Source organism: Podarcis filfolensis (assembly GCF_964270895.1).
Source record: "Podarcis filfolensis genome assembly, chromosome: 11".
In the NCBI taxonomy this organism is placed as follows: domain Eukaryota; kingdom Metazoa; phylum Chordata; class Lepidosauria; order Squamata; family Lacertidae; genus Podarcis; species Podarcis filfolensis.
In genome coordinates this window covers 14,375,207-14,400,477 of record NC_139613.1, presented here as the reverse complement: position 1 = coordinate 14,400,477, position 25,271 = coordinate 14,375,207, and the positions used below count along the sequence as shown (strand labels likewise).

The 25,271-nt window shown below is 45.8% G+C and overlaps 1 protein-coding gene across 4 annotated transcripts; it reads left to right on the top strand.

Moving 5' to 3' along the window:
* FECH (ferrochelatase) lies at window positions 1-23,699 on the top strand. 4 transcript variants are annotated; one of them, XM_083575790.1, is made up of 11 exons: window positions 1-265; window positions 3,547-3,664; window positions 4,970-5,089; window positions 6,860-7,008; window positions 11,090-11,224; window positions 12,519-12,625; window positions 13,188-13,286; window positions 15,045-15,152; window positions 15,882-16,046; window positions 18,171-18,230; window positions 20,062-23,699. In XM_083575790.1, exons 1-11 carry the CDS (start codon window positions 202-204, stop codon window positions 20,194-20,196), a joined length of 1,260 nt encoding a protein of 419 aa, XP_083431916.1. In that variant the 5' UTR covers window positions 1-201; the 3' UTR covers window positions 20,197-23,699. The 4 variants fall into 4 exon arrangements, with proteins under 4 accessions (XP_083431916.1, XP_083431915.1, XP_083431917.1 ...); XM_083575789.1 differs by having other exon boundaries at window positions 23-265; window positions 3,553-3,664; XM_083575791.1 differs by having other exon boundaries at window positions 251-888.
* The last annotated feature ends 1,572 nt before the right edge of the window (window positions 23,700-25,271 follow it).

Here is a 25,271-nt window from a genome sequence, read left to right as displayed (position 1 = left end):
CAAAGGGCTTTTCGCCTTTTCTCCCTCGTCGCCCCGCCCCTCTGGCTGGCTTGTCACAGCCCAGGCGAGCAAAAAGTGCTTCTGGAGAGATTAAAACAAACCCACCAGTGTGGGCGAGACTCCCAGGGAAGGCATGCCACAAAGCAGCTCAGTTAACTCGAGGAAGGAACTGTACCGCTCGGGCTGCTGCACAGTAACGGAATGCATTTAGTTAACACAAACATGGCTGCTGCCTTCAGAGCTGCAAACCGAGCCTTGTACCCATGTAAGTGAACAAACCGGCTGCATCTTTCTCCAAAGGGTCGTTGCAATGCCTATTATCTTCCCCCTCTCTTCCTTACGAAGAGGATTTTCCCCCAACCCCGCAGAGGGGGAGTGGGGAGAGTATCTTTTAACTGGGTTTTGCTGGCTGTCTGGAGAGAAAGAAATGAGGCTCTTGCGTTTTCCTTTCCCCGGGGTGGCGGGAGATGCGCTTTTGTTGCGGAGGTCGATCTCCCGGGGTCACTGGAGGGGTCGGTGGGTGGGTGGGAAAAGAGAAAAACGGCGTTATGCAAGCAGCATGTTGCAGAGGACTCTGTCCGGCGTCTCTCTTATATAAGGACTTCTATCAAATGCATTGCTTTTTTATTTTGTTAAAGTGACAGCACTGAAAACTGCTTTTTCGCAATCCTGTGCAACTTTTTACGCGGAATCAGGGTAAACAGACTGGGCAAGAGAATTGTTCTTTTTTTAATTATAGAAAAGGGTTTTCAGCACGCCTTGCATAAATCAGCAAAACAAGGCTAGTACTTGAGCGAGCGGAAAGGGAGCTATTATTTTTTTAAAAAAATAAATCCACGCCCACCTGAGACCCGCAGAATGCACGCGCGGACTATATAGCCCTCCCAGGTAAGGCTGAAGTGCGCGCGGTTGGTTTTGTGCAAGCGATCGTCGGTTTGGGTGCGAAAACGAAAGGGGATCCGTGTTGCTGACGCCGAGAGCTTGTTACACAACGTGGCCGCCGGAGAGGAGAGTTTGCGTAAAGGGCTTAGCACCACGTCTGGAGGGCTTTGCATCCGGCGTGCAGCATCAGGGAAATAGGGAGTTTGGAAAGGGCAAACTGCAGGGAGTTTGATTGTTGTTCTGCTTGGAACCGTTTCACTTTTGGGTGGGTTTAAGTTTAAAGCAAATAATTGCAACTGTTTTAATCTGGTGGTTTTTTTTAAATAGCTGTATTTTATGGTGCTGTAACCCATCCTGGGAACCTTAGGGTGAAGGAACAAATACTGTGGAATGAATATTGTCAACATTTTAAGAAACCAAAGAGATCTGCAGTTTTTGCTGACCTGCCTCTCAGCTAGATATTGCAAGGCTCGTTTTTAAATATGGAATTTGTGGGTTTTCTCCCTCCCCCACTAGGTATAATCTTTTCCTTTCAGGGAAAACTCAGGTGGTGAATGTCAAAAGAATTGTAGCATGTTGGAAAGCCTCCAAGTTTTCAGAACAAAAAATATTAAAAAGTTGGGAGGTGAAACCAAAGCAGCCAATCTAACCCCTATAATTGAATTTGAAGCCCATTTCAAGGCTTTCGTACCAAACTTGCATGTATGATTATCGCTGTCACTTACGTTTGAAGGCTAGAATTGAGCACAGTCTCTGGCGTGCACAACCTTTGGTGAATGGGCACTGATGAAAAGTTTTTACCAAAAACAGTGTTTGAAACTCTAGGCGCTTTTTGCAGAAGGGAATTTCATTAGTGTGAGCAGTTTCTGAGCTCCGGGCTCAGTACTGCGACTAAGATTTCAGATTAAAACTGCAATGTGGAAGGAAAGGAGGACCTTTTCCTGCCTCCCCACTTCCAGCTACTCTCTGAAGACGGGAGAAGAGACCCTCTTAAGAATATTAGGGGGGTGGGCAGGGGAAGGACTAGACCATGTGAAAAATGAACATAATATTTTAGCTGCAGTTCATTCATTTTCAGCTTTGTATTAGTGCGCCTAGACATTCCATTGTTGTGCCCATAACCTAGGTTTAAGGTGCTCTTTAGCTCCTAGCTTTCATATCTCAGTTTCTAACACTGACCAAAACACAAAATGTTGAAAGTGTGATACTGGATTATGAAGGTTAGTACAGTGGTACCTCTGGATGCGAACGGTATCCGTTCCGGAGCCCCGTTTGCATCCAGAAGCGAACGCAATCTGTGCGTGCGCGGGATGCAATTTGCCGCTTCTGCTCATGCGCGTGACGTCATTTTGGCCGTCTGCGCATGTGCAAGCGGCGAAACCTGGAGGTAACGCGCTCCGTTACTTCCGGGTTGCCCCAGCGAGCAACCCAAAAATACTTACCCGAAGCTACTTCAACCCGAGGTATGACTGTATTGTCAGCTTTACAAGTGAAGGTGAGCAGTTTGCACTCCTGTTATCAGCTGTGAAGTTGATTCCCCCCCTTCCCCAAGCTCTAGACCAGGGGTCGGCAACCTAAGGCCCATGGGCCACAAGCGGCCCATGGGGGTCGTTTAACCGGCTCATGGACGCCTGCCACTCGGTCGGCTCCCATGCACTGCACTAAACCATCATGGAGCAGAGCAGGGACTGCCTTCCGCAACGCTGGCCAGCTTTCCATTGGCTGCAGGAAGCTCCTGCGTGCGCGCACTCCGGCCCACTGCTGAGTCTGCAGGACCATGAATCAGCCCAAGCCACAAAAACTTTGCCAACCCCTGCTCTACACAAGTCAACTGCCTACAAATGCAGCCCTTGTTGTTTTATAGGCAAATTTGAGAAGATCCATAATAGAGAAGCTCCGTTTGGGGGTGTCAAGTTTTGACCTTGCACAAGGCACCATATTACAACAGATTACTAAAGTATGCCCATTGTGCAGGTATCACTAAGTGGGTAGGCAGCATCGCGGAGACAGAAAAAACCCACAAGAGAAGCCCTAGAAATGGCCATAGAAATATGCTTAAATTTAACAACTGTAGAGTGAAATAATAAGCTGAGGCTCCAATACTTTGGCCACCTCATGAGAAGAGAAGACTCCCTGGAAAAGACCCTGATGTTGGGAAAGATGGAGGGCACAAGGAGAAGGGGACGGCAGAGGACAAGATGGTTGGACAGTGTTCTCAAAGCTACTAACATGAGTTGGACCAAACTGCAGGAGGCAGTGGAAGACAGGAGTGCCTGGCGTGCTCTGGTCCATGGGGTCACGAAGAGTCGGACACGACTAAACAACAACAACAAGAGTGAAATAAACCAATCCTTATTTTTTTCCTAAAGGCCTGACATCTGCTTATCAGGGGATTTTCTGTTGTGTTTATTTTCTGATTGCATTTGCATCCGTGTGTGCATTTTCAAGGAAATGCCGTAGCTCAGTGACAGAGGCCGTTTTATGCATGGAGAAAGCCCCACGGTCATTGTGGACCTTTTCTGGGCTTGGTGGGGATGAATCATCTGACTCCGTATAAGGCAGCTTCTCATGGGTTTTGAATGAACGAAATACCGCATTGTGAAGAAACAAACCAAGTAATAAACTAATTGTGGGTTGTTCTGTTTTTCCCTTGCTCTTGTCTAGTCACAGCAAGCAATGGCTGCAGTCGGGCAAGAGTCCAGCTACAAGGGAGATGTCAGTCAACAGCGACGGCAGCTGCGCAGGCCCAGAAAACCAAGCCTCAGGCCCAACCTGAAAAGAGGTGGGGAGCTGTTGTGTGGGTGGTTCATCTGCACAGGAACTGATAAAGCTCTACATATGGGTGTAGTTTAAACTGTAGAACCTCAGAGAAATTACATGCTTTTCAGTGCAAATATTGGTGGACTATAGTTCCCATCAGCCCTGGCTAGCACAGGTGACAGTCAGGCGTGAGGGGAGTTGCAGGCCACCAATATTTGGAGGGTAGCAGGCTTCTCACCCCTGCGAAAAAATTTAAAAGTAATGTCAGGCTGTGCATACCCTTAACAGGGAGTAAGCCCAATTGGAACACAGCGAGGCTTGCTTACAAATTAAAATGGCTAGGATTTTGGTGCCTGTTAAGCTAGTGTTACCCGTTGGCTGATGAGGAGTGAATATTAACGCCTCCCTTCAGTGCTGGATTTACGTATAAACTAAACAAGCTATAGCTTAGGGCCCCACTTTCTTGGGGCCCCCCAAAAAATTTAAAGGAAAAAAAACTGGATGTGCATTTCCAAAATATAAAATAAAAGACAAATAAAATAAAACCAACATACAGCAACAGTGTTTTGTGTTATGGAGGCTCCTATGATGTAAGTAATGGGCCCCGCCTGCTATCCTGCTCCCTAAAATATCACTGGTTTGCTCATTTTTATATATAGGGTGCCTACATTCTGCTATTTATAATTATTAGTAGTTTGCATCATGTATTTACACCTGTTATTATTTCATGTTATAGCAAGTATCTAGAGACTAGATTGCGAGTCTTTGTAAATTGTGTTTCTAAAGTAACACTTGCTATTGCCAAATGCCAATGTGTTTGCATTATTAAGTTTGTTATGAATAAAAAAATCATTTTAAGTTAGCGCTTAATAATAATTTCACTATTAATATACTTCTTCTCTGGTGGCACTTATTTATTTTGCAATGTTTCTAGGCCACCTTTCAAGTGGGGGCGGGGAGAAGGCGTTTCCGAAGCAATTTGGACGTAAAATAAAATGTAAAACTTCAATATAGAGTTTCAGTAAAATAACAGTAATTTAAAACGGGCACCCATTACAATGCCTTCCAAATGTGGGTTGGACTCCATCTCCCATCAGCCCAAGCCAGCATGGCCAATATTGGGGGACACAGGAGTAGCTGGGGGATGCTGGGAGTTGTAGTCCTAGCACTATGTAGCAGGCACCCTGCTGGTTACCCCCAGGTTAAAATATCTCACAGTCAGCCAAATAAGAAACAAACAAACAAGTGGAAAGTGGAAGGCAGTAGCCCTTGTTTTATTTCGAATTGATGTGTTAAACTTATCCTCCTGTTCTCTTTTTTCCTATAGGAAACCTAAAACAGGGATCTTGATGTTAAACATGGGAGGCCCAGAGACACTTGGAGACGTCCATGATTTTCTTCTTAGGCTTTTCCTTGACAGAGACCTGATGACTCTACCGGTCCAAAAGTAAGGCTTAGTGCTTCGGTCTGCCAGAAGTCGTGCTGAGTTGCTTGCTGTTTTGGGAGGTTTAGGAACCCTTTCTTTCTTTCTTTCTTTCTTTCTTTCTTTCTTTCTTTCTTTCTTTCTTTCTTTCTTTCTTGTTTCATAAAATGTAGACACCATTTGATTGTTGTTTAAAAACACACACCCTTAAAGCAATTCATGAAGAGAGCAAAGCAATAAAATGACCGGCAAAAGCAGTTAAAAAGCAGCTCCATAGGGCACACCGGACCATAGGACGCACCTTGTTTTAGAGGGGGAGAACAAGAAAAAAAAAACTCCTCCTCTCTGCTCAGCACCCCTTCAGCGAAGCGGCAGGAGAAACGGAGCCCCTTCCATTTCTCCTCCCGCTTCGCTGAAGGGGCGCTGCGCAGCTCTCCTTCTTTGCTGAAGCCAGGAAAGCAAGACTCTCCTGGCTTCAGCGAAAGGAAGCCGAAGCCTGCGGAGCACAGCTACCCCGAAGCCTGGAGCACCGACCCCTCTCGCTCTCCAAGCTTCAGCGAAAGAAGTGCGGAGGGAGCGCTCCCTCTGCGCTTCGGAGGCTTTCGCTGAAGCCAAGGAGCCTGTATTCACTCCATAGGACGCACACACATTTCCCCTTAATTTTTGGAGGGGAAAAAGTGTGTCCTATAGAGCGAAAAATATGGTACTTAGAACATTTGTAAAATAATTAGCAATAAGCTAAAAGCAGATTAAAACACATGTCAATCTGAGCAGGCTTTTGGTCAGTCAGGGTGATGGTTGACTTCCCTGCCTTGTTTGGAATTTTCATTAGCTGACTTAAATGTGATGCAGGTAAGTAGAAAGTATTTGACACCTTGTGTGGTGTTGCATATATCTGGTAACATTGAAACGGTGCCTTCAGTTCCTGCAAACGGCTGGCTTGCAGTTCCATGCCATGCCAGCCAGTCGGTGGTTTCCAGGTGTGCTAACATGTGCATAGCTGCTGATGGCTCAATCTGAAATCTGTGTCCAGGGCGTCTGTCTACCAGCTCCATCTGGAAAGCAGGCTGAGACCCTACCTGCCCATGGACTGTCTTGCCAGAGTGGTGCATGCTCTGGTTATCTCCTGCTTGGACTACTGCAATGCACTCTACGTGGGGCTACGTTTGAAGGTGACCCAGAAACTACAACTAATCCAGAATGCAGCAGCTAGACTGGTGACTGGGAGTGGCCACTGAGTCCAAATAACACCGGTCTTGAAAGACCTACATTGGCTCCCAGTACGTTTCCAAGCACAATTCAAAGTGTTGGTGCTGACCTTTAAAGCCCTAAACGGCCTCGGTCCTGTATACCTGAAGGAGCGTATCCACCCCGTTCGTTCTGCCCAGACACTGAGGTCCAGCACCGAGGGCCTTCTAACGGTTCCCTCACTGAGAGAACTGAGGTTTACAGGGAACCAGGCAGAGGGCCTTCTCGGTAGTGGCGCCCGCCCTGTGGAACGCCCTCCCATCAGATGTCAAGGAAATAAACAACTATCAGACTTTTAGAAGACATCTCAAGGCAGCCCTGTTTAGGGAAGCTTTTAATATTTGATGAATCATTGTATTTTAATATTCTGCTGGAAGCCGCCCAGAGTGGCTGGGGAAACCCAGCCAGATGGGCATGGTATAAATAATTTATTATTATTATTATTATTATTATTATTATTATTATTATTATTAAACAAGATGCTGGTGAACAGGATTGAGGTAAAGTGAGATTGCTATTGCTAACAGCCATGTCTCGACATTTCAGTAAGCTGGCGCCTTTTATTGCCAAGCGACGGACGCCCAAAATCCAGGAACAGTATAGTCGGATTGGTGGAGGGTCGCCTATTAAGAAATGGACTGCTACGCAAGGAGAAGGCATGGTGAAGCTGTTGGATGAAATGTCTCCCCACTCTGGTACGTGAGTCCTTCCTTTAAGCATGTCCTGCAAATACTTCTTTTAAAAAAACCTGCACGCATTTGTATGGCACAAAGCCAAGAAAAATATTCTCCTCCAAGCGGTGCATGTGAAAAAATCAATGTACAGTGGTACCTCAGAAGTCAAACGCCTTGTGACTCAAATGTTTTGGCTCCTGAATGCCGCAAACCCGGAAGTGAGTGTTCCGGTTTGCGAACGTTCTTTGGAACCCGAACTTCCAACGTGGGTTCCATGGCTTCTGATTGGCTGCAGGAGCCAACTGGAAGCTGTGCCTTGGTTTCGGAACATTTTGGAAGTTGGACGGACTTCTGGAACAGGTTCCGTTTGACTTCCGAGGTACCACTGTCGTGTCCTAAAATGCGAGAAGCACAGTTACAGGGAGCCAGGCGGGAGGGCCTTCTCAGAAATGGCACCCTCCCTGTTCAATGGCCCCCCATCAGACGTCAAGGAAATAAGTAACTATACAGTCGTACCTCGGGATAAATACACTTCAGGATAAGTATTTTCGGGCTGCGCTCCACTGCGACCTGGAAGTAACGGAGCGCGTTACTTCCGGGTTTCGTTGCTCACGCATACGCAGACTGTCAGAATGACATCATGCACGGAAGCAGTGAAACACGACCCGCGCATGTCTTACGTTCTGTTCAGGATGCGAATGGGGTTCTGGAACGGATCCCGTTCGCATCCCAAGGTACCACTGTACAACCTTTAGAAGAAATCTGAATGCAGCACTGTATAGGGAAGTTGTTTAACGTTTTATTATGTTTTTATAGATGTTGGAAGCCACTCCACTCAGATGGGCAGGGTAGTTAATAATAATAATAATAATAATAATAATAATAATAATAATAATAATAAATAGTAATGGTTATAACCAGAGGCAAAGCCCTCTAGGAAAGAGCTGTACAGTGGTACCTTGGGTTAAGTACTTAATTTGTTCCGGAGGTCCGTTCTTAACCTGAAACTGTTCTTAACCTGAAGCACCACTTTAGCTAATGGGGCCTGCTGCTGCTGCACGCTTTCTGTTCTCATCCTGAAGCAAAGTTCTTAACCTGAAGCAGTATTTCTGGGTTAGTGGAGTCTGTAAACTGAAGCGTATGTAACCTGAAGCGTATGTAACCCGAGGTACCACTGTAGCTCAGTGATAGAGCATCTGCTTTGCAGGCCAAAGCCACAGGTTTCAATCCCCATCATCTCCAGGTCGGGCTGGGAATGTCCCCTGCATAAAACCTGAGAGCTGCTGCCAGTCCGTACTGACAGCACTGAGCTCGATGGAGCAGTGCTTTGCCCAGTAAATGCAGAAGGCACCTGCCTAATACGCAGAGCTAACAAATTCCGCGGTATAGTTGCTGCGTTAAGCGGCCCGTTTCATGGCAAACATCCAACGGATGTTGTGAGGAGCAGTGAGCGATGCTTCTCAAAGAAAGAGTAGGGTGTAGCACGGCCAGAACGCTGCCTGTTCATGTTTGAACCAGCTCCAACAAGTCCCCCTGGCCGCTGATACTGAACACAAGCAGATCTGAGTGTGGCTCGCCGTTCCCGCCGAAACCGTTACTCCTTCCTTATCATCCAGCCTGAACTCAGGGGAGGAAACCTTGCAAGTGTTGGGTGGGGCCGATGACAGTTGCTCGACTTGAGGGCGCCGGGGGTTGTCTGGCAAAATGAGAACCTTATCAGACACTCTCTAAATGGTCCATTTGCCAGGCACCCAAATAACCAGAGTTCTATGGGAGATGGAACAGGTTGAACCAAGTTGCAACTGCACCTGAACCCTCCCCATCGGCAGAACCAGACACAGATGTGCTTAGTTACCATGCATTGCCTGTCCATCTCTTGACCCGGCGATGTGTCAACCAGCCATTCTGGACCAAAGCCACCAAGCAGAACTTTGGTATCCGCAAGCACGATGCTTTTAAAAGAAACCTGCTAGCGTAGAACACAGATTGATGTGTGTTGCAAAGCAATTGCACGTGCGAACTTGCGGTAATTAGACGAGCGCACGTAGATCATGTTCTTGACACGACTAAGCACGCTGCGAAAGATCTGAAGGCTAGTCTCCAACACTCCCTCGCCTTGTCAGGCAAGTCAGTAGCTTTTTGCTTTTTTTTTTTTTAAAAAGTAAAATTAGTGTGTTTAAAAGGGCTGGGGAATTGGGAGCATTAAGTTAATGGTTTAGGGAGCCTTATCTGCTCCTGTCAGACCTCATCACTCCCTCTGATTTTACAGCCTGGTTTCCCCAGTGAAAGCCGCCCTGCCTTTTATCTATTTGTACATCCTTTGCATCTTAACTTTCACTCCTATTATGTCAGGCAGGCCTCTTCTGCTTCTGCCATAGCTGCGGGCTACTGTTTTTTTGCTAGATAAGTGCAAAGCGAGTAGGAAAGGGGAACAGCACTTCTTGGAAGCACGCTGAAGTCTGCGACTCCGACATGACGGAAGTCTTCGCTTCCTTGGAGTTCTGTTTAAAATGGTTAGTTTGTCGTATTTTCTCCTTTCCAGCTGTCAAGGTTTCCTATTGAGCAAAATACAGTGGTACCTCGGGTTACATACGCTTCAGGTTACTGACTCCGCTAACCCAGAAATAAATAGTACCTCGGGTTAAGAACTTTGCTTCCCGGATGAGAACAGAAATCGTGCTCCGGCGGCAGCGGGAGGCCCCATTAGCTTCAGGTGAAGTACAGTTTCAGGTTAAGAACGGACCTCCGGAACGAATTAAGTACCGTATTTTTCGCCCTATAGGACGCACCGTCCCATAAGGCGCACCTAGTTTTTTTGGGGGGAAATAAAAGGGAAAAAATTATTTCCCCCCCCCCAGGCGCGGGGCTGGGGCGGGGGAGGCCCGAGCTTCCCCCAACCCCAGCCCCCAAACAGACAGCTCTCTGCAAGCCGTGGGAGCCCAGCGCTGGCTCCCGCTGCTTCCGGAGAGGTCCGCGAAGCCTGGACGCGCTGAGCTCAGTGCGCGCAGGCTTCGGCATGCAGGCAATTCTCCGCAAGCAGCAGGAGCGCTCCCGCTGCTTGCGGAGAGGTCCGCGAAGCCTGGAGAGCGAGAGGGGTCGGTGTGCACCGACCCCTCTCGCTCTCCAGGCTTCAGCGAAAGCCTGCATTCGCCCCATAGGACGCACACACATTTCCCCTTCATTTTTGGAGGGGAAAAAGTGCGTCCTATAGGGCGAAAAATACGGTACTTAACCCAAGGTACCACTGTACCAATTTATTGGGAGTCACTGGTAGTTGCTATGATGTTTGCCCAAAGTGCTCCTGTTCTATTAAAAAGATGTGCAAACCAGCTGGTTTTTTTCCCCCCAGTTTGAGGATTTAGGTCACACACAAACCCTCTAGCGTAAGTTCGAAACTCCCATTGTTCTAGGTGCATTTTGCAACAGCGGATTTCATTAGTGCGAGCAGTTTCTGAGCTCTGGGCACAGTACCGCATCTAAGATTTCAGATTAAAACTGCAGTGTGGAAGGAAAGGAGGACTTTTTCCTACCTTCCCACTTCCAGCTACTCTCCGAAGACTGGAGAAGAGACCCTCTTAAGAATATTAGGGGGGTGGGCAAGGGAAGGACTAGACCATGTGAAAAATGAACATAATATTTTAGCTGCGGTTCGTTCATTTTCAGCTTTGTATTCTTGTTATTTTAAAAAAGGCATTCCGTTGTAGCACCCATAACCTCGATTTAAGGTGCCGTTTAGCTCCTAGCTTTCATATCTCAGTTTCTAACGCTGTTGTAAATACACCACTCGGAGAGCCTTTCAGAATTGTTGAGTTGGAAGAGACCCCGAGGGTCATCTAGTCCAGCCCCCTCTTTATTGTTTTAAAAAATATTAATAGGTAGAAAAGACCACAGTGCAGACGCTCCTGCAACTGGAAGGCACAGGCAATGTTTACACCAGCTTTTTTGCCAACCTGGTGCCCGCCGAATATTTTTACTACAATTCCCATCAACGTGTGTGATCCAAAACATCTGGAGGGGGCCAGGGTAGCAAAAGGCTGCCTCGCATAATGTTTAGATCACGTTGCTCCACAGAATAAGGTGACCAGCTGTCTTCTGTTTCCAGCGCCACACAAGTACTACATCGGATTCCGCTATGTCCACCCTCTGACGGAGGAAGCCATTGAAGAGATGGAGGAGGATGGCATTGAACGGGCTGTTGCTTTCACACAGTACCCACAGTACAGCTGCTCCACCACAGGTGAGCTCTTACCTGGAGTACAGAATCAATGCCCGGCCTCCAAAGGCAGGCCTTGGTCTAATCCAGGGGCCAGTTCTGGGAATCTGCTTGTTCTATGCCTCAGCAAGAATCATATCTGTCAACTTTCAGATTTGAAAATAAGGGATCAGCAGCCTCGAGAATAAGGGATCAGCAGCCTCACCTGTCCTGGGGACAGTCTACGGGATATCTAACCATCTGGGATAGTAGCAGGAAATGGCACTGGAATAAGGGAATTTCCCACAAAAAAAGGGAAGGTTGACAGCTATGCCAAGAATACGCAAGGCAGTATCAAAATAGATAGTCTTCCTCTTGATTTTGCGTAACTGCAGTCCATTCTGCACCTGAGCAGCCTCAGGTCAGCTGCTAGCACCTAGGCTTGCTAGAACCCCAACACGAGTTCTCCAGGTTTCCCCTCAGTGTTGCCTCGAGTTGCCAGAGATTGGGCCTTCTGCATGCCAAAGAAGTGCTCTGCCACTTGAGCTATACTTGGGCAGCAGCAGCAGCAGCAATACTGTACAAGGTTCTCCTTTGGCTCATTGCACAATTCATGCTGGTGAAAGTGAGGTGGCGGCAATGTCAGCGAGCAGCCAGGCAGGTATGTTTTTACTTAGATGTGGACGTGCAGCAGAAAATGGTATTCAAAACTTGATTTTTTAAAAATGGTTTAGAACCACTGAATATCAGTTTCTGAGGAACAATAGGCAGGGGAAATGTGGAACCTGCTTAGCTGTGCCACAGCCCAAAAATTATTAGCTGGTGGTAACGTGGAGGTGACCTTTTTCCACTGGTACCACCTGTGTTGTGGAATGCTCTCCCTGCTGAAATACGAGAGGCCCCATCAGTATCCGCCGGCTCTTGTTTCATTACCTTCCCTTTTCCCATGAACCTCCTCTCTTAACTAAGGTCTTGTTTTATCGCTCATTTTAATTGTGTGTGTCTGTTTCAGTGTTTTGTTGGAATTGCCTTGTGTATTTTAACGTGTGCTTACATTTTCTGGTAGCTGTCTTTATACTTGTAAACGGCTTCGAAGCCACTTGGGCAGTGTAAATTCAGTAACAGTAATAATTAACAAGAATAATATGTCCTTTTTGAGCGGCGTATCTTCCTGGCGACACCAACCTGACCACTGTGAGGGACTAAATGGACCTTGGGTCTGATCTAGCAGGGAACTCATCCTTCGCAGAGTCCCTGTATCCCCTCCTTCCTTACCACAAGTCTCCTTTTCTGCTCTTTTTTGCCTTTCTGATGGGCTCATTGCTTTTGTCCCCTTCAGGGAGCAGCTTAAACGCTATTTATCGCTACTATGACAAAAAGGGGGATAAACCAAAGATGAAGTGGAGCACAATTGACAGGTGGCCAACGCACCCCCTTCTCATTCAGGTATGGAATTCTTGGTGGGAACCAAAGCGAGGAGTAGCGGAAACCAGCCAGGTTTGCCAAAGTGCCAAGCGTCTGTTGTGTCTGTGGGGGCAGGATGCAGGACAGTGTTTCTCCAACTCTGGTCTCCAGCTGTTGTTGGACTACAACTCCCATCATCCCTAGCCAGCAGGATAATGGGAATTGTAGTCCAACACCAGCCAGGGACCCCAGGTTGGGAGAAACACTTGATAGGATCTCTCTGACGTGCAGTGAGAACGTAGGTTCCTCAAGGAGCTCGAGGCTGTATTTGTGAAACAAATAGCTGAATAGGTCAGGGTTCTTACTTGGAGCCTTTCCCCATATTTTATAATCGTTTTTTGTTTTATTCTTATGTAAAAATGCATAATTGTTAGTTGGTGCATGCATAGAAAGGTTGGAAGAGAATCTTGGTGTAACATAGGAGAATACTATTATTATTTTTAAAAGTGCATTCAAATTCTCAACTGTGCTTGAGGATCACTGTCATGATTTAGGAGGCTGGTATTTGGACTTGTGTTTTATTTCTCCAACTTTTGCTTTTCAGTGCTTTGCAGACCACATCCAGAAGGAACTGGACTTATTTCCGCCCGACAAAAGGAAAGATGTAGTTATCCTGTTCTCCGCTCACTCTCTGCCAATGTCTGTGAGTAACAGCAATCCATTTCCAAAGCTGCAAAATATTTTCTTAGAGGGGCGATTTTTAAAAAAACCCTTGTTTGTATGATCTAATGATCCATTCGCAAGTTTGCCTGTCCATGCACAAGACCTGCTCCCTGCCTTGCAGGCCTTTTCCCACCTGCCCGGGGAGGGTGGAGCCTGGACTGACTCCAGCTACGAAAGCTGAGGCTGCTTTATTTTAGATCTTGTGATTTACATGGAAGTTGTTCAGCTTGGTTGTGCGTTTTAAAATGTTTTATTTATTGTTCATGACTACTTTTGTTATGTTGTGGTTATGTATTTTTTCTCATGTTGTAAGCCACTTTGGGCATGGTTTGTTTTTTGTTTTTTTTAAAAAAGATATTTATTAAAATTTTCCATTTTATACAAACCACAAAGAAAAAGAAAAAAGAGAAAAAAGTTAAAAAGAAAAAATATTAAAAACACATAAATTTCATATCATATTTTCCAATAACATATTTCCCTGACCTCCTCATACCTCCCCTTCTTGTATTCCAGTTCAAATTGTTCATCCAGCAAATCCTTATCTCATAGCATTACAGCTATAAACCTTATTTTCTATCCATCTTCTTAAATTATTGTAACTTATACTTTAACTTATGTACAAAAAAGAACTATTTTTTCATATTCTTTTGTACCATTACAGCTGACCACCCCTTAATTTCAATCCAACATCACTCAGTATTCCTTGATGTTACAATATTTTTGCAAATAATCTTTAAATTTCTTCCATTCTTCTTCTGCCGATTCTTCTCCCTGGTCACGGATTCTGCCAGTCAATTCTGCCAGCACTTTGGGCATGGTTTGAACTGCAGAAAGGCGACACACAAATAAAATTATGTATGACTGTAGAGTGTCAGAAATACTGGGTTCTTCCTCGTATCATTCTCCTGCGCCACACAGGGATTTTCTGTGGAAATTTGGTGCCATCTAGCGGTTTCTCTTTAGCACCGAAAATAAGTTGCAATACTGCAGTTCTGAATTAAGCTGTCTGGGGTTTGAAGGCACAAATGTCGCCTCAGGGGAAGAACAACCCACTAGAAATTATTTTTTAAAATATCCCTTGATAACATACTGCATCTGTTTGAAATGCCTTGTGCCTTGTATTAAACTACAGTTGGCTCCCGAACGCCACAAACGCAGAAGTGAGTGTTCTGGTTTGCAAACTATTTTTGGAAGCTGAACTGTCCGATGTGGCTTCCGATTGGCTGCAGGACCTTCCTGCAGCCAATCAGAAGCCGTGCTTTGGTTTCCGAATGTTTTGGAAGTCGAACGGACTTCCGGAACGGATTGCGTTCGACATCCAAGGTATGACTGTATCTCCCTAGGAAGTGGAATGAATTGCTGAACCTCTCTGTAAAGTGTAGCTCTGTAAGGAGAATTAGGGTCTCCCAGCGACACTCAGCACCCTTGACAAAACTCCATTTCTCGGGATTCCTTGCAGGAAGCCATGGCTGTTTAAAGTGGCGTGATACTGCTTTAAACATATATAGTGCAGACAGGGGCCATAATTTATTGGGTATAAGAAACAATTGGTTCTAAGCTTAGGCTGGGGCTGCATCTGATGGGACTTCTTATGAGTAAGGGGAACCCTTTAACTGGCATGTGTTGTTGCAATGTGTGGACTAATTGCGGTGGTTTGATAGCGTAGGGGGAACATTTGTAGTGTTTGTTTTAACCCCGATTGAGCTGTTTTAGCTAACTTGCCCTTTCTGTCCCATAGGTAGTTAATCGTGGCGATCCGTACCCACAAGAGGTGGGAGCAACCGTTCAGAGGGTTATGGAGAAACTCAACTACTCCAACCCGTACAGGCTTGTGTGGCAGTCCAAGGTATATTTTTATTTCATTTATTGACATCATTGGCATACTGTCCAGTGAAAGCCCGCAGAACAGTTAGCAATAAGCTTGTTCAGGTGTCGGAATTGGCCTGTGAGAGTAGATCCTGATAAGGTTCTGACCCACAAAGCTTAAAAGTGTCCCCACGCCTGCTTTAAAATGTGGTGTATATATTGAATCACAACTTAATACAGTGGGTACCTCGGGTTAAGAACTTAATTCGTTCTGGAGGTCCGTTCTTAACCTGAAACTGTTCTTAACCTGAAGCACCACTTTAGCTAATGGGGCCTCCCGCTGCTGCCGCGCTGCCGGAGCACGATTTCTGTTCTCATCCTGAAGCAAAGTTCTTAACCTGAAGGACTATTTCTGGGTTAGCGCAGTCTGTAACCTGAAGCGTATGTAACCTGAGGTACCACTGTACAGTGGTACCTCGGGTTAAGAACTTAATTCGTTCTGGAGGTCTGTTCTTAACCTGAAACTGATCTTAACCTGAGGTACCACTTTAGCTAATGGGGCCTCCCGCTGCCACGCGATTTCTGTTCTCATCCTGAAGCAAAGTTCTTAACCCAAGGTACTATTTCTGTATTAGCGGAGTCTGTAACCTGAAGTGTCTGTAACCTGAGGTACCACTGTAATGTAATCTCTCTCTCTCTCTCTCTCTCTCTCTCTCTCTCTCTCTCTCTGTGTGTGTGTGTGTGTGTGTGTGTGTCTCCTTTACCCTAGGTTGGTCCTATGCCTTGGCTGGGTCCTCAGACGGATGAGACGATCAAAGGGCTTTGCCAGAGGGGAAAGAAGAATATTTTGCTGGTTCCAATAGCGTTTACTAGCGACCACATAGAAACGCTCTACGAACTGGACATCGAATACGCGCAAGTCTTAGCCAGTGAGGTAAACTGTTCTGCTTTTGTTGTCATTCTGCACACTTGTAGGCTGAAGGCTTTAAGTCTGCTTAATAGAAAGCAGAACCCGTTATAAACAGAGAGCCATAGAATTGTAGAGTTGGAAGGGACCCCAAGGCCCAGCCCTCTGCAATGCAGGAATCTCAGCTAAAGCATCCATGACAGATGGCCATCCAGCCTCTGCTTAAAAACCTCCAAGGAAGGAGAGTCCACAATCTCTGGAGGGAGATGGTTCCACTGTCCCAACAGCTCTTACTGTCAAAAGTTTTTCCTGATGTTTAGTCAAGAAATCTCCTTTCTCGCAGCATAATGCTTATTTCTGTGTAACCATGTTTAAAATAGGGCTGTAGGTTTTGTTTCCAGGGGGCAGCTGCGTTTATCTGCTGGCAGCCAAAACAGCAGAGAATTTATGTGGCGCCTTAAAATCTTAACAGATTTCATTGGGCACAAGCTTTCGTGGATTACACTCCACATTCATCAGCTGCCTGCACGAAGTATTATTGTGATTTAAAGACAGGTAGGTAGGTAGGTTCTAAGGGACGCGGGTGGCACTGTGGGTTAAACCACAGAGCCTAGGACTTGCCTATCAGAAGGTTGGCTGTTCGAATCCCCACAACAGGGTGAGCTCCCGTTGCTCGGTCCCTGCTCCTGCCAACCTAGCAGTTCGAAAGCGCGTCAAAGTGCAAGTAGATAAACAGGTACCGCTCCGGTGGGAAGCTAAACGGCATTTCCATGCGCTGCTCTGGTTCGCCAGAAGCGGCTTAGTCATGCTGGCCACATGACCCAGAAGCTGTACGCCGGCTCCCTCGGCCAATAAAGTGAGATGAGCGCCGCAACCCCAGAGTCGGTCACTACTGGACCTAATGGTCAGGGGTCCCTTTACCTAGGTAGGTTCTGCGATTTTGTGTTGGCACCCTTCACCATCCAGGTGCCCCTGCCAGGGCCTGTTGGCTTTTGTAGTACAAAACACTTGAAGACACCAGGGTGGCGAAGGTTGGCGTAGAATAGCCCCTCACCCCCAACCATGTTTCAGTCTGTACCTGTAATTCAAGATGGTGTTTCTGATGTAGTCCATGAAAGTTCATGTCATTAGAAATTTATTCGACTTTAAGGTGCCACCATACTTGGTTATATTTTACATATTGTCTGTTTACAACCCAACTTTTCAGCCAAAACTAACCCCTGAGATTTTGCTCTCATTTGTAGAAGTATTTCTATCTGATTAAATGTCAGTCTGGTATACAGCGATGTGTATATAATTAATGCCTAAAACACTTAAGTGGACACCAGGCGTTCAGGGCTCTGTATATATAAACAAGAACCTTGAACGCGGCCTGGTAGTGTATGTCTTAACAACAATTAAAACTCAGCACCAAGGAACTAGACATTAAAGACGAAAGGGTGTGTGTGTGTTGGGTGTTTTCTCCTGCGCTCTGTTAGCGGATGACACAGTCCAGGATTTAGGTTATTTCCTCCCAGAGGAACGGGGTGGAAGGAGCTACATGTGAAATAGCAGGTTGGCTGTGATGGTTAAAATGACCACCAATAGAAGCAGCCCTTTTCACTGCTGTGCTGTTGGTTGGACGCAAGCACTAAATATCAGTGCAGTTTGCAAATGAAAAGCCATATTTGGGTAAAAATCCCGGGGTTTGGGTAGCAGAAAAGAGTTGATGTAAGTGGGTTGGTTTGGCGTTTTTTTTTGGGGGGGGGACCACTTCCCCAGTCCCTTGGCAATCCGACAGTGTGTTTGCAGATTTTTCCTAAGTGATTTCCAGGGTACTGGAGGGACATGGGACTATAGCAGCAGCGGGGAATCCATGGCCCAGATGTTGCTGAACTACAACTCCCATCATCCCTGGCTGTTGGCCAGCCTGGCTGAGGTTGATGGGAACCAGGAGTCTCACCTCATCTGGGGGTGTCATAGGCTCGCCATAACTGGACTGCCGGAAAGCTCCTGTACTGCTCTAGTAAAGTATGAACTGGGCTTAATTCTGCCTCATTAATTCCCGTTGCTCTCTGCATCACCCTTGAAACAAGGGCTTTGTCTGAGGGCTATGGACTTAGTGAGATGATACCACATGTTAAACCATTTGCTCCCTCTCTTCTTCTCCAGTGTGGAGTCGAAAACATCCGAAGAGCAGAATCCCTTAATGGAAACCCATTGTTTGCCAAGGTAATTCCACCCCTTTTGAGTCTCTCCAGTCTCCTAGTTAGGGATGGCAGACATGATTCCCATCCTTGTCAATTTTACAGGGGTTCAGCTTTTTTTCTACCGCTCCTGTTAAGTAAGAGGAAGGGATGTAGCTCAGTGGTACAGCATCTGCTTTGCATGCACACAGATGGAGCAAGGTTGAAAGCAAACTATTGTATTGGTAGACCATGTATATCTGAAGGAGCTTCTCCACCCACATCATTCAGCCCGGACACTGAGGTCCAGCGCCGAGGGCCTTCTGGTGGTTCCCTCACTGCGAGAAGTGAGGTTACAGGGAGCCAGACAGAGGGCCTTCTTGGTAGTGGCGCCCACCCTGTGGAACACCTTCCCTTCAGTTGTGAAGGAAATAAGCAGCTATCTTATCTTTAAAAGACATCTGAAGGCAGCCCTGTTTAGGGAAGTTTTTAATATTTAACGCTGTACTGTTTTTAACACTTGATTGGGAGCCGCCCAGAGTGGCTGGGGAAACTCAGCCAGATGGGCGGGATATAAATAATAAATTATTATTATTATTATTATTATTATTTGAATTCGTCCCTCACAGCTCAGTAATGTCTACACGGGCTGGCAGCAGTGCTCTAGGGTTTTGTATGGGGCCATTCTGGGCCTTACCTGGACATGTCTAGGATTGAACCTGCAACCTTCTGCATGCAATGCAGTTGCACCAGCACTGATCTCTTGTTCAGGTGTGGAGAAATTATTGGACTGGGTTTTCTAGTTCGGCAGAATGATCCTGACTCCTGCGGAGATAGGGAGGAGGATTAGGATGGGACAAAGGAGTGGCTTTGCTAGGAACCCCCCAGTCGACCTATGGAAAGTTCAGTGCTTGGAGACAGCAAATTCAAAGCTCCCCTAATTGGGATGTGAATAGGTGCTAGGGGAGGCTAGATGTACAGTTGCAATCGGAATAATTCAACCCCCGTTGCAAATCAGGTTTATTATCAAAATTGACAGACTTTCAGCTGTTTTGCAATGAGAAATCAAACAAAAGCAGTTGAAATTTTGGATGCTTCATGTGGTTTCCCCAAGTTCAGCTGAAAACGCAATAATAGTGAGACTGGAGAAGCCAATATAAGTTGCATTTTCAGCTGAATTTGGGGAAACCACTTGAATAATTCCGATTGCAACTGTATTAGATATTTAATTCTTCCTTCCTCACGTTTGTGAGTTCAGCAGAGTGCCATCCCTTTGCAGCTTAAAAGAGAAGCTTAGTTTTAGCCTTTTAGTTTAAGTAATCCAGGATGCTTTAAGGCAGTCTGGAATTTCCCCCTTTTCTACTCCTTAAAATAATAATGACACAAATAGTCTTGTAAAAGATAAAAAAATAACATTTACTAACTCAGGATACTTGCTGAAGAGCAACAGATGCAGCAACTTGGTTCCGGCAGGCTTAACGAGGGTCTCCTCTGTGGGGTGTGCATGAAACAGGGCCTTCTCTGTGGTGTCATCCAGGCTGACACCAATTTGTTCCCTCCCTGACTTCCAGCAACCAGTGGAACCAGTGCCACCCAGGCATTTAATTAATAAATGCCCAAGATACTCAATGGTCTGTTGAAACACACCTGGAAAATCTTGTGAAGGGAATTTTCCATATCATACGTTTTTAATCTCAATTTGGCCTTTGATACCCCCTTGCATCAATAAACCCAGCTTGCAACAACAATAATAACAATGTACATAAATTGTAAGATCACCACCTTGCACTTACCTTTTCGTTGGAAGCCTAATGTTTGTGGTTTTTGTCCTTCGTTTTTTTAAAAAAAACATTTTATATTATTTTACTTCTTTTCAGGCCCTCGCGGACTTGGTCTCTTCCCATCTCAAGTCGAAGGAAATCTGCTCCAAGCAGTTAACCCTCAGTTGCCCGCTTTGCGTGAATCCCACTTGCCGAAAGACAAAATCGTTCTTTACCAGTCAGGAGCTGTGATGCGCATTTGCAGTGGGTTCACCTGACACAGAGTATAACCCTGCGGATCCTGCCCTGTGCGCCCGTTTACACTGCTTTCTTTTGCCCCGCTCAGGGCCGCTTCAGGCGGGACGATTAGCCTCCTGTGTGTGCTACGAAGGGTCCCAAATGGGGTTTGCACTGGTCTGAAGGAGGGATGAATCTGAAATCTTTTTATGTTTATTTTTTGTTTCTATGGAGGGATCTTGCGTTGGAAGGGAAGTAACATTTCAAAGGGTTTCATGCTGCTGGGGTTGCTGAGAACACACTTGTCTTCCTATAAAGGCATTCAGGGGACTCTTAGCACCTCGCAGTATCAAGCTTCGCACTAGGCACTGAAAAACGAGCAAAACTTCTGATACTTATGACCTGCATATATACTGGAGTAGGGTTCATGATTCAGCAGTGATGTTGAATAATAGCGACTGGATCGATTTCAGCTTGTAGGGACTGGTTGCTGTCCAGGTTAGTTTAATCACTTCTAAAAGAACTACTCCAAGGATCTTGACCTGAGAGTTACAACATAGATCTCTTAATATGTACTTGTCATAAAAATAGTATTTTTTAAATCCTTCCATGTAGGATACTACTTTTTTTCCCCTATGTGGTGTGTTTTGTTTTTTCACGCTTGGAACTCTGCAACTAACCACACTGACCATCACACTGCTGATACTGGTTTGTTTCAAATCAACTGACACCTTTTTTAAAGCATGTATTTGTTTTTTGTTTTTTTAATGAAGTTTTTTTTTTTTTTGTGGGGTTCGTTCTTCCCCTCCCCCCCAAAAAATGCAGAATTGATTCTGCACCAGCCCAGCAGCTTTCAGTTCATTTGACAGCAGAGTTATCTAAATTGAATGGACGTGCGATTTCAGTGGTCTCGGTGGCAGTGTCTGCCCAATAAGCCAAAGATCAAGAACTTGTGCCCCTTCAGATGTTGCTTGACTGCCACTCCCATCAGCCCCAGACAGTATGGTCCAATGGTCAGGGATGATGGGAATTGCAGTCCAACAACATTATGAGGGCCAGAGAATCTCCATCCCTACAAACCGCCCAGATCCTTGGCCTCATAAGCCTTCCTGAACTTTCAGGCCTGCCATTCAGGCTTGTCCCTTGGCGCCCAGTCAGGTAAACAAACCACCTTAGCTTGACATTCATGGTTTGTTTCTCTGTTAAGGAGCCAGGATTCATTAAGCCAGCAACGAAGTTTGGATTGTTAGGGACAAACCAAACATGATCCCTAGTTCTGACATTGCACCAAGCAGCATCCGGCTGGTCCACAATATAACGTATTAAGCCAGGGTTCTCGGCTTATCATCACAGTCAAACTTGGCCTTTGTACGAAGGGAAAGCTTTTATTTTTTCCCTTGGAAAGTATAACCTGTCAAGAAATCACCGTAGCCTCTGGCTTGGGGCAGGGGGAAGCTACGTTGAGACAGCATTGATTGTGTGTGTGTTGTGGTTCAACGAGTACAAATGTCTCTTCATAACTTCTGGATGAGACTCTGGGAAGCGCTGCATCCATATAACAGCTTGGACCTGAGGAGTGACTCCTCTTTTCTGGCCCAGGAACCACATTCAGCCTTGGCCAATCCTTTGGGGTCTGCATATCAGCAGTGGGTGCGGCCAGCCACCCACTCTACCTGGAAGACAGGTAAGGCACACAGGCCCCCCCGATCTGTGAAGATGAGCTGAGATGTGGGGATTATCACACCACATCATACATTCTGTGATTTATTTTTGCTGCTGCCAAATCAAATTCATAGGTGGTTGTTGGAGCGTAAAACATTACTTGGAGGGGGCGGTTCTTGATCAGGCCTCCAAAATGGGGGCTAGCCACCCCCATCCCAGCTCCTATAAGCTGAGGCTAGTTTCAGCTGGAGACCTTCAGTAATCAAGTTGTGCAGGCAATGTTTTTATGTGCATAAGCACTGATGGTTGTGCAGTTCTACACACAAAAGGTGCAGAGTATGTGCAAATCAATGGGAAATTCTGTGCTTTGCTCAGTATGGGTAATTGCCAACTGACGTCGGAGAATGTGTGAATCGATCAGTGGTGTCTTTTTACATTGCTCAGTTAATACACATAACTTGTGTGCAAATTCTGTATGCCACTTGGGGAATTATTCTAGGGGAGAATGTGAATGTTACCTGGTGAGCATTGTCCGTTTTGCATATTCTCCACGGCTGTGCTATGCTTGGTACCAATGTGATCTGGACATGGTAAAATAAAAATCCACTATTGATGACCTCTGCATATTCTGCACACCTCTGGTTATTTGTACAGCCATTGGCATTCGCAAACCTACATTTCTGAAGTTGGGTTAACCACAGTGTGTGTGCATGGAACACATTGGAATGGATGTGTCAGTTTGAAAAAAACAAAGGTTCTGGCCTTCTTTTTACTCCTTTGCCTAGTCCTCAGACCTTAGTTGGCACAAAAGAGTCTTTGAGAAAGAGTATTCTTGCAGAGTATTGCTGCTTTTATTCTTAAAAAGTCTTCTCCAACCACGACCGACAGCTTTTACACACACCAAACGCAACCAGCTTTCTACCATTCAACCAACCCACGCCCAACACTAACATTGACCACTCTACAGGTACAATTTGGTGAAAGGTTGCATGAGTCATTGTAGGCCGCTGACTCATGCTGACTTAGTTCTTGTAGTATTAAAGAAACAGCAGCTAATTTTTAGCCATGACATGTACCCTTGCAAATTGCCTGGCTGATGCTTCTGAACTGGAACTGTCAAGAAATTCAGGCTCGATATTTCCGACAGCCTCTTACTTTAGATCATTCCACTGGGGAATTTTAGAAATGTGCGTCATAAGGACTTGCTTGTTCTTGTGATACATTACGTCAGGTGCATGGTAAAATTACGGAACCAAGAATGACACCTGGGCACTTGCTTAATGGCAAAGTTTGGTGCTTCCTGGGAAATGTCAACGTTGTCTGAAATCACTTCAGGATCTCTTAAGAATTGCCAGTAAATGTAAAACATTCACCAGACTGTTGACACCCACAGCAGGTGCCATTTGTCCTCCATTGGTAACTGCTCTACTCCAGAAGCTGCCCTGTTGAATGTAGACTATTGTGAGGAGCGAGTGCCTTTCCCATTTCCCTCCGTTGCTCCTGTGTGAGGAGCCTTGTCTCTTTTAAACCAGCGTTCTTGTCTTCACGGAGAGCTTCCTTCTCTTTGAACAAGCGGGAATATGAGGCCGTTCTTCAGAGCTGCGTTATAGATCTGCTTATCGCTTTCTAGCTGTCAAGCCACTGTGGTTTTTGTGGCATTTCTATGGATGCAAATTGATCTGGATTTAATTCATGTTGTCAATTAAACTCCAAATGATCTATTAGAGCGTTTTTTTTTTCTTTTTGAAATGGTGGTGAACACGCGAGACTGCTGGTGGCAAGCTTGTACTGCTGGTTCTTGGCAGGCAGAAGATTATAAATTTCCTTGAGTCAAATAAATAAAATGTTGGACTCTCTTTTTTTTCTCTCTCTTGTTTTTTTTTTTTTAAGGGTAAGTATGGATAGGGTAAGGACGCAGGTGGCGCTGTGGGTTAAACCACAGAGCCTAGGACTTGCCGATCAGAAGGTCGGTGGTTCGAATCCCCGCAACGAGGTGAGCTCCCATTGCTCAGTCCCTGCTCCTGCTAACCTAGCAGTTCGAAAGCACGTCAAAGTGCAAGTAGATAAATAGGTACCGCTCCGGCGGGAAGGTGAATGGCATTTCCATGCATTGCTCTGGCTCGCCAGAAGCGGCTTAGTCATGCTGGCCACATGACCCGGAAGCTGTACGCCGGCTCCCTCGGCCAATAAAGTGTGATGGGCGTCACAACTCCAGAGTCGGCCACGACTGGACCTAATGGTCAGGGGTCCCTTTACTTTTTATGGATAGGGTGAGGAAGTACGTTTTATGCTGTGGGATATGATTAGGAAACTAATCCTGCTCCCACATCAGTAACTAGTTTTGCTTTAGAAACAGGATGGGAAAACGCTGCCTCTCCCAGATGTTTGACTTCAACTCCTATTATATACTCTCCAGGCCTTAGGAAGAAATGGGATGAAGGGTGACTGAAACCCACAAATCAACTCACCAGCCTAATCTTGTTCATAGTTGCCACAGCCCAGACCTGTAAGCCTGGAATGCTCTCCCGAGACAGACAGATGCCAACCATGTCGTAACTGTAGACATGGGCAAGCTTCGGTTCTGGGTGGTGGGAATTTTTATGTATATAGGATGATAAAGTTCCGTAAAGCTTCACATTGATCATAATTTATAAAGCACACATCTTTGCAAGGAAAAGCTAAAACAACAACAACAACAAATATATTATTTACACCCCGCTCTGGGTGGCTGCCAACAGAATATTAAAAACACAATAGAACATCAAACATTAAAAACTTCCCTAAACTGGGCTGCCTTCAGATGTCTTATAAAAATCAGATAGTTGTTTATTTCCTTGACAGCTGATGGGAGAGCGTTCCACAGGGCAGGCACCACTACCGAGAAGGCCCTCTGCCTGGTTCCCTGTAACCTCACTTCTCGCAGTGAGGGAACCTCCAGAAGGCCGTCGGATCTGGACCTCAGCGTCGGGGCTGAATGATGGGGGTGGAGACGTTCCTTCAGGTATACTATTTGATATAGGGAAGTTGTGGACTCTCCTTGCTTGGAGGTTTTTAAACAGAGGTTGGGTGGCCATCTCTCATGAGTGCTTTAGCTGAGATTCCTGCATTGCTGGGTGCTTATCTAGATGACTCTTGAGGTCCTTTTCCAACTGCAATTCTATGATTGTAGTAAAATCTCTTAAGTGCTTTACAAGATGTTTTAAAATTATCAATTAAAAACAAAAAATTAAAAGGTAAAAACTCGTCAACAGGGATAGGCTTGCCCAAACAAAGCAAGCAATAAAGGCACCTGCCTAATGTCAATAGGCAGGAAGTTTCAAAGTGCAAGTATTGCCACACCAAAAAGACTTGATTTCTTACACCTGCAGAATGATTATTGTGTAGAATCTGTAACTGATGGAATGGACGCATGTGGGATAAGTTGATCC

Coding starts and splice junctions, on each gene's coding strand:
- FECH (XM_083575790.1), top strand. CDS start 202: ATGCATTTAGTTAACACAAACATGGCTGCTGCCTTCAGAGCTGCAAAC. Junction 5,090..6,859: donor ATGACTCTACCGGTCCAAAA/GTAAGGCTTAGT, acceptor TCGACATTTCAG/TAAGCTGGCGCCTTTTATTG. Junction 15,153..15,881: donor GGCTTGTGTGGCAGTCCAAG/GTATATTTTTAT, acceptor CCTTTACCCTAG/GTTGGTCCTATGCCTTGGCT.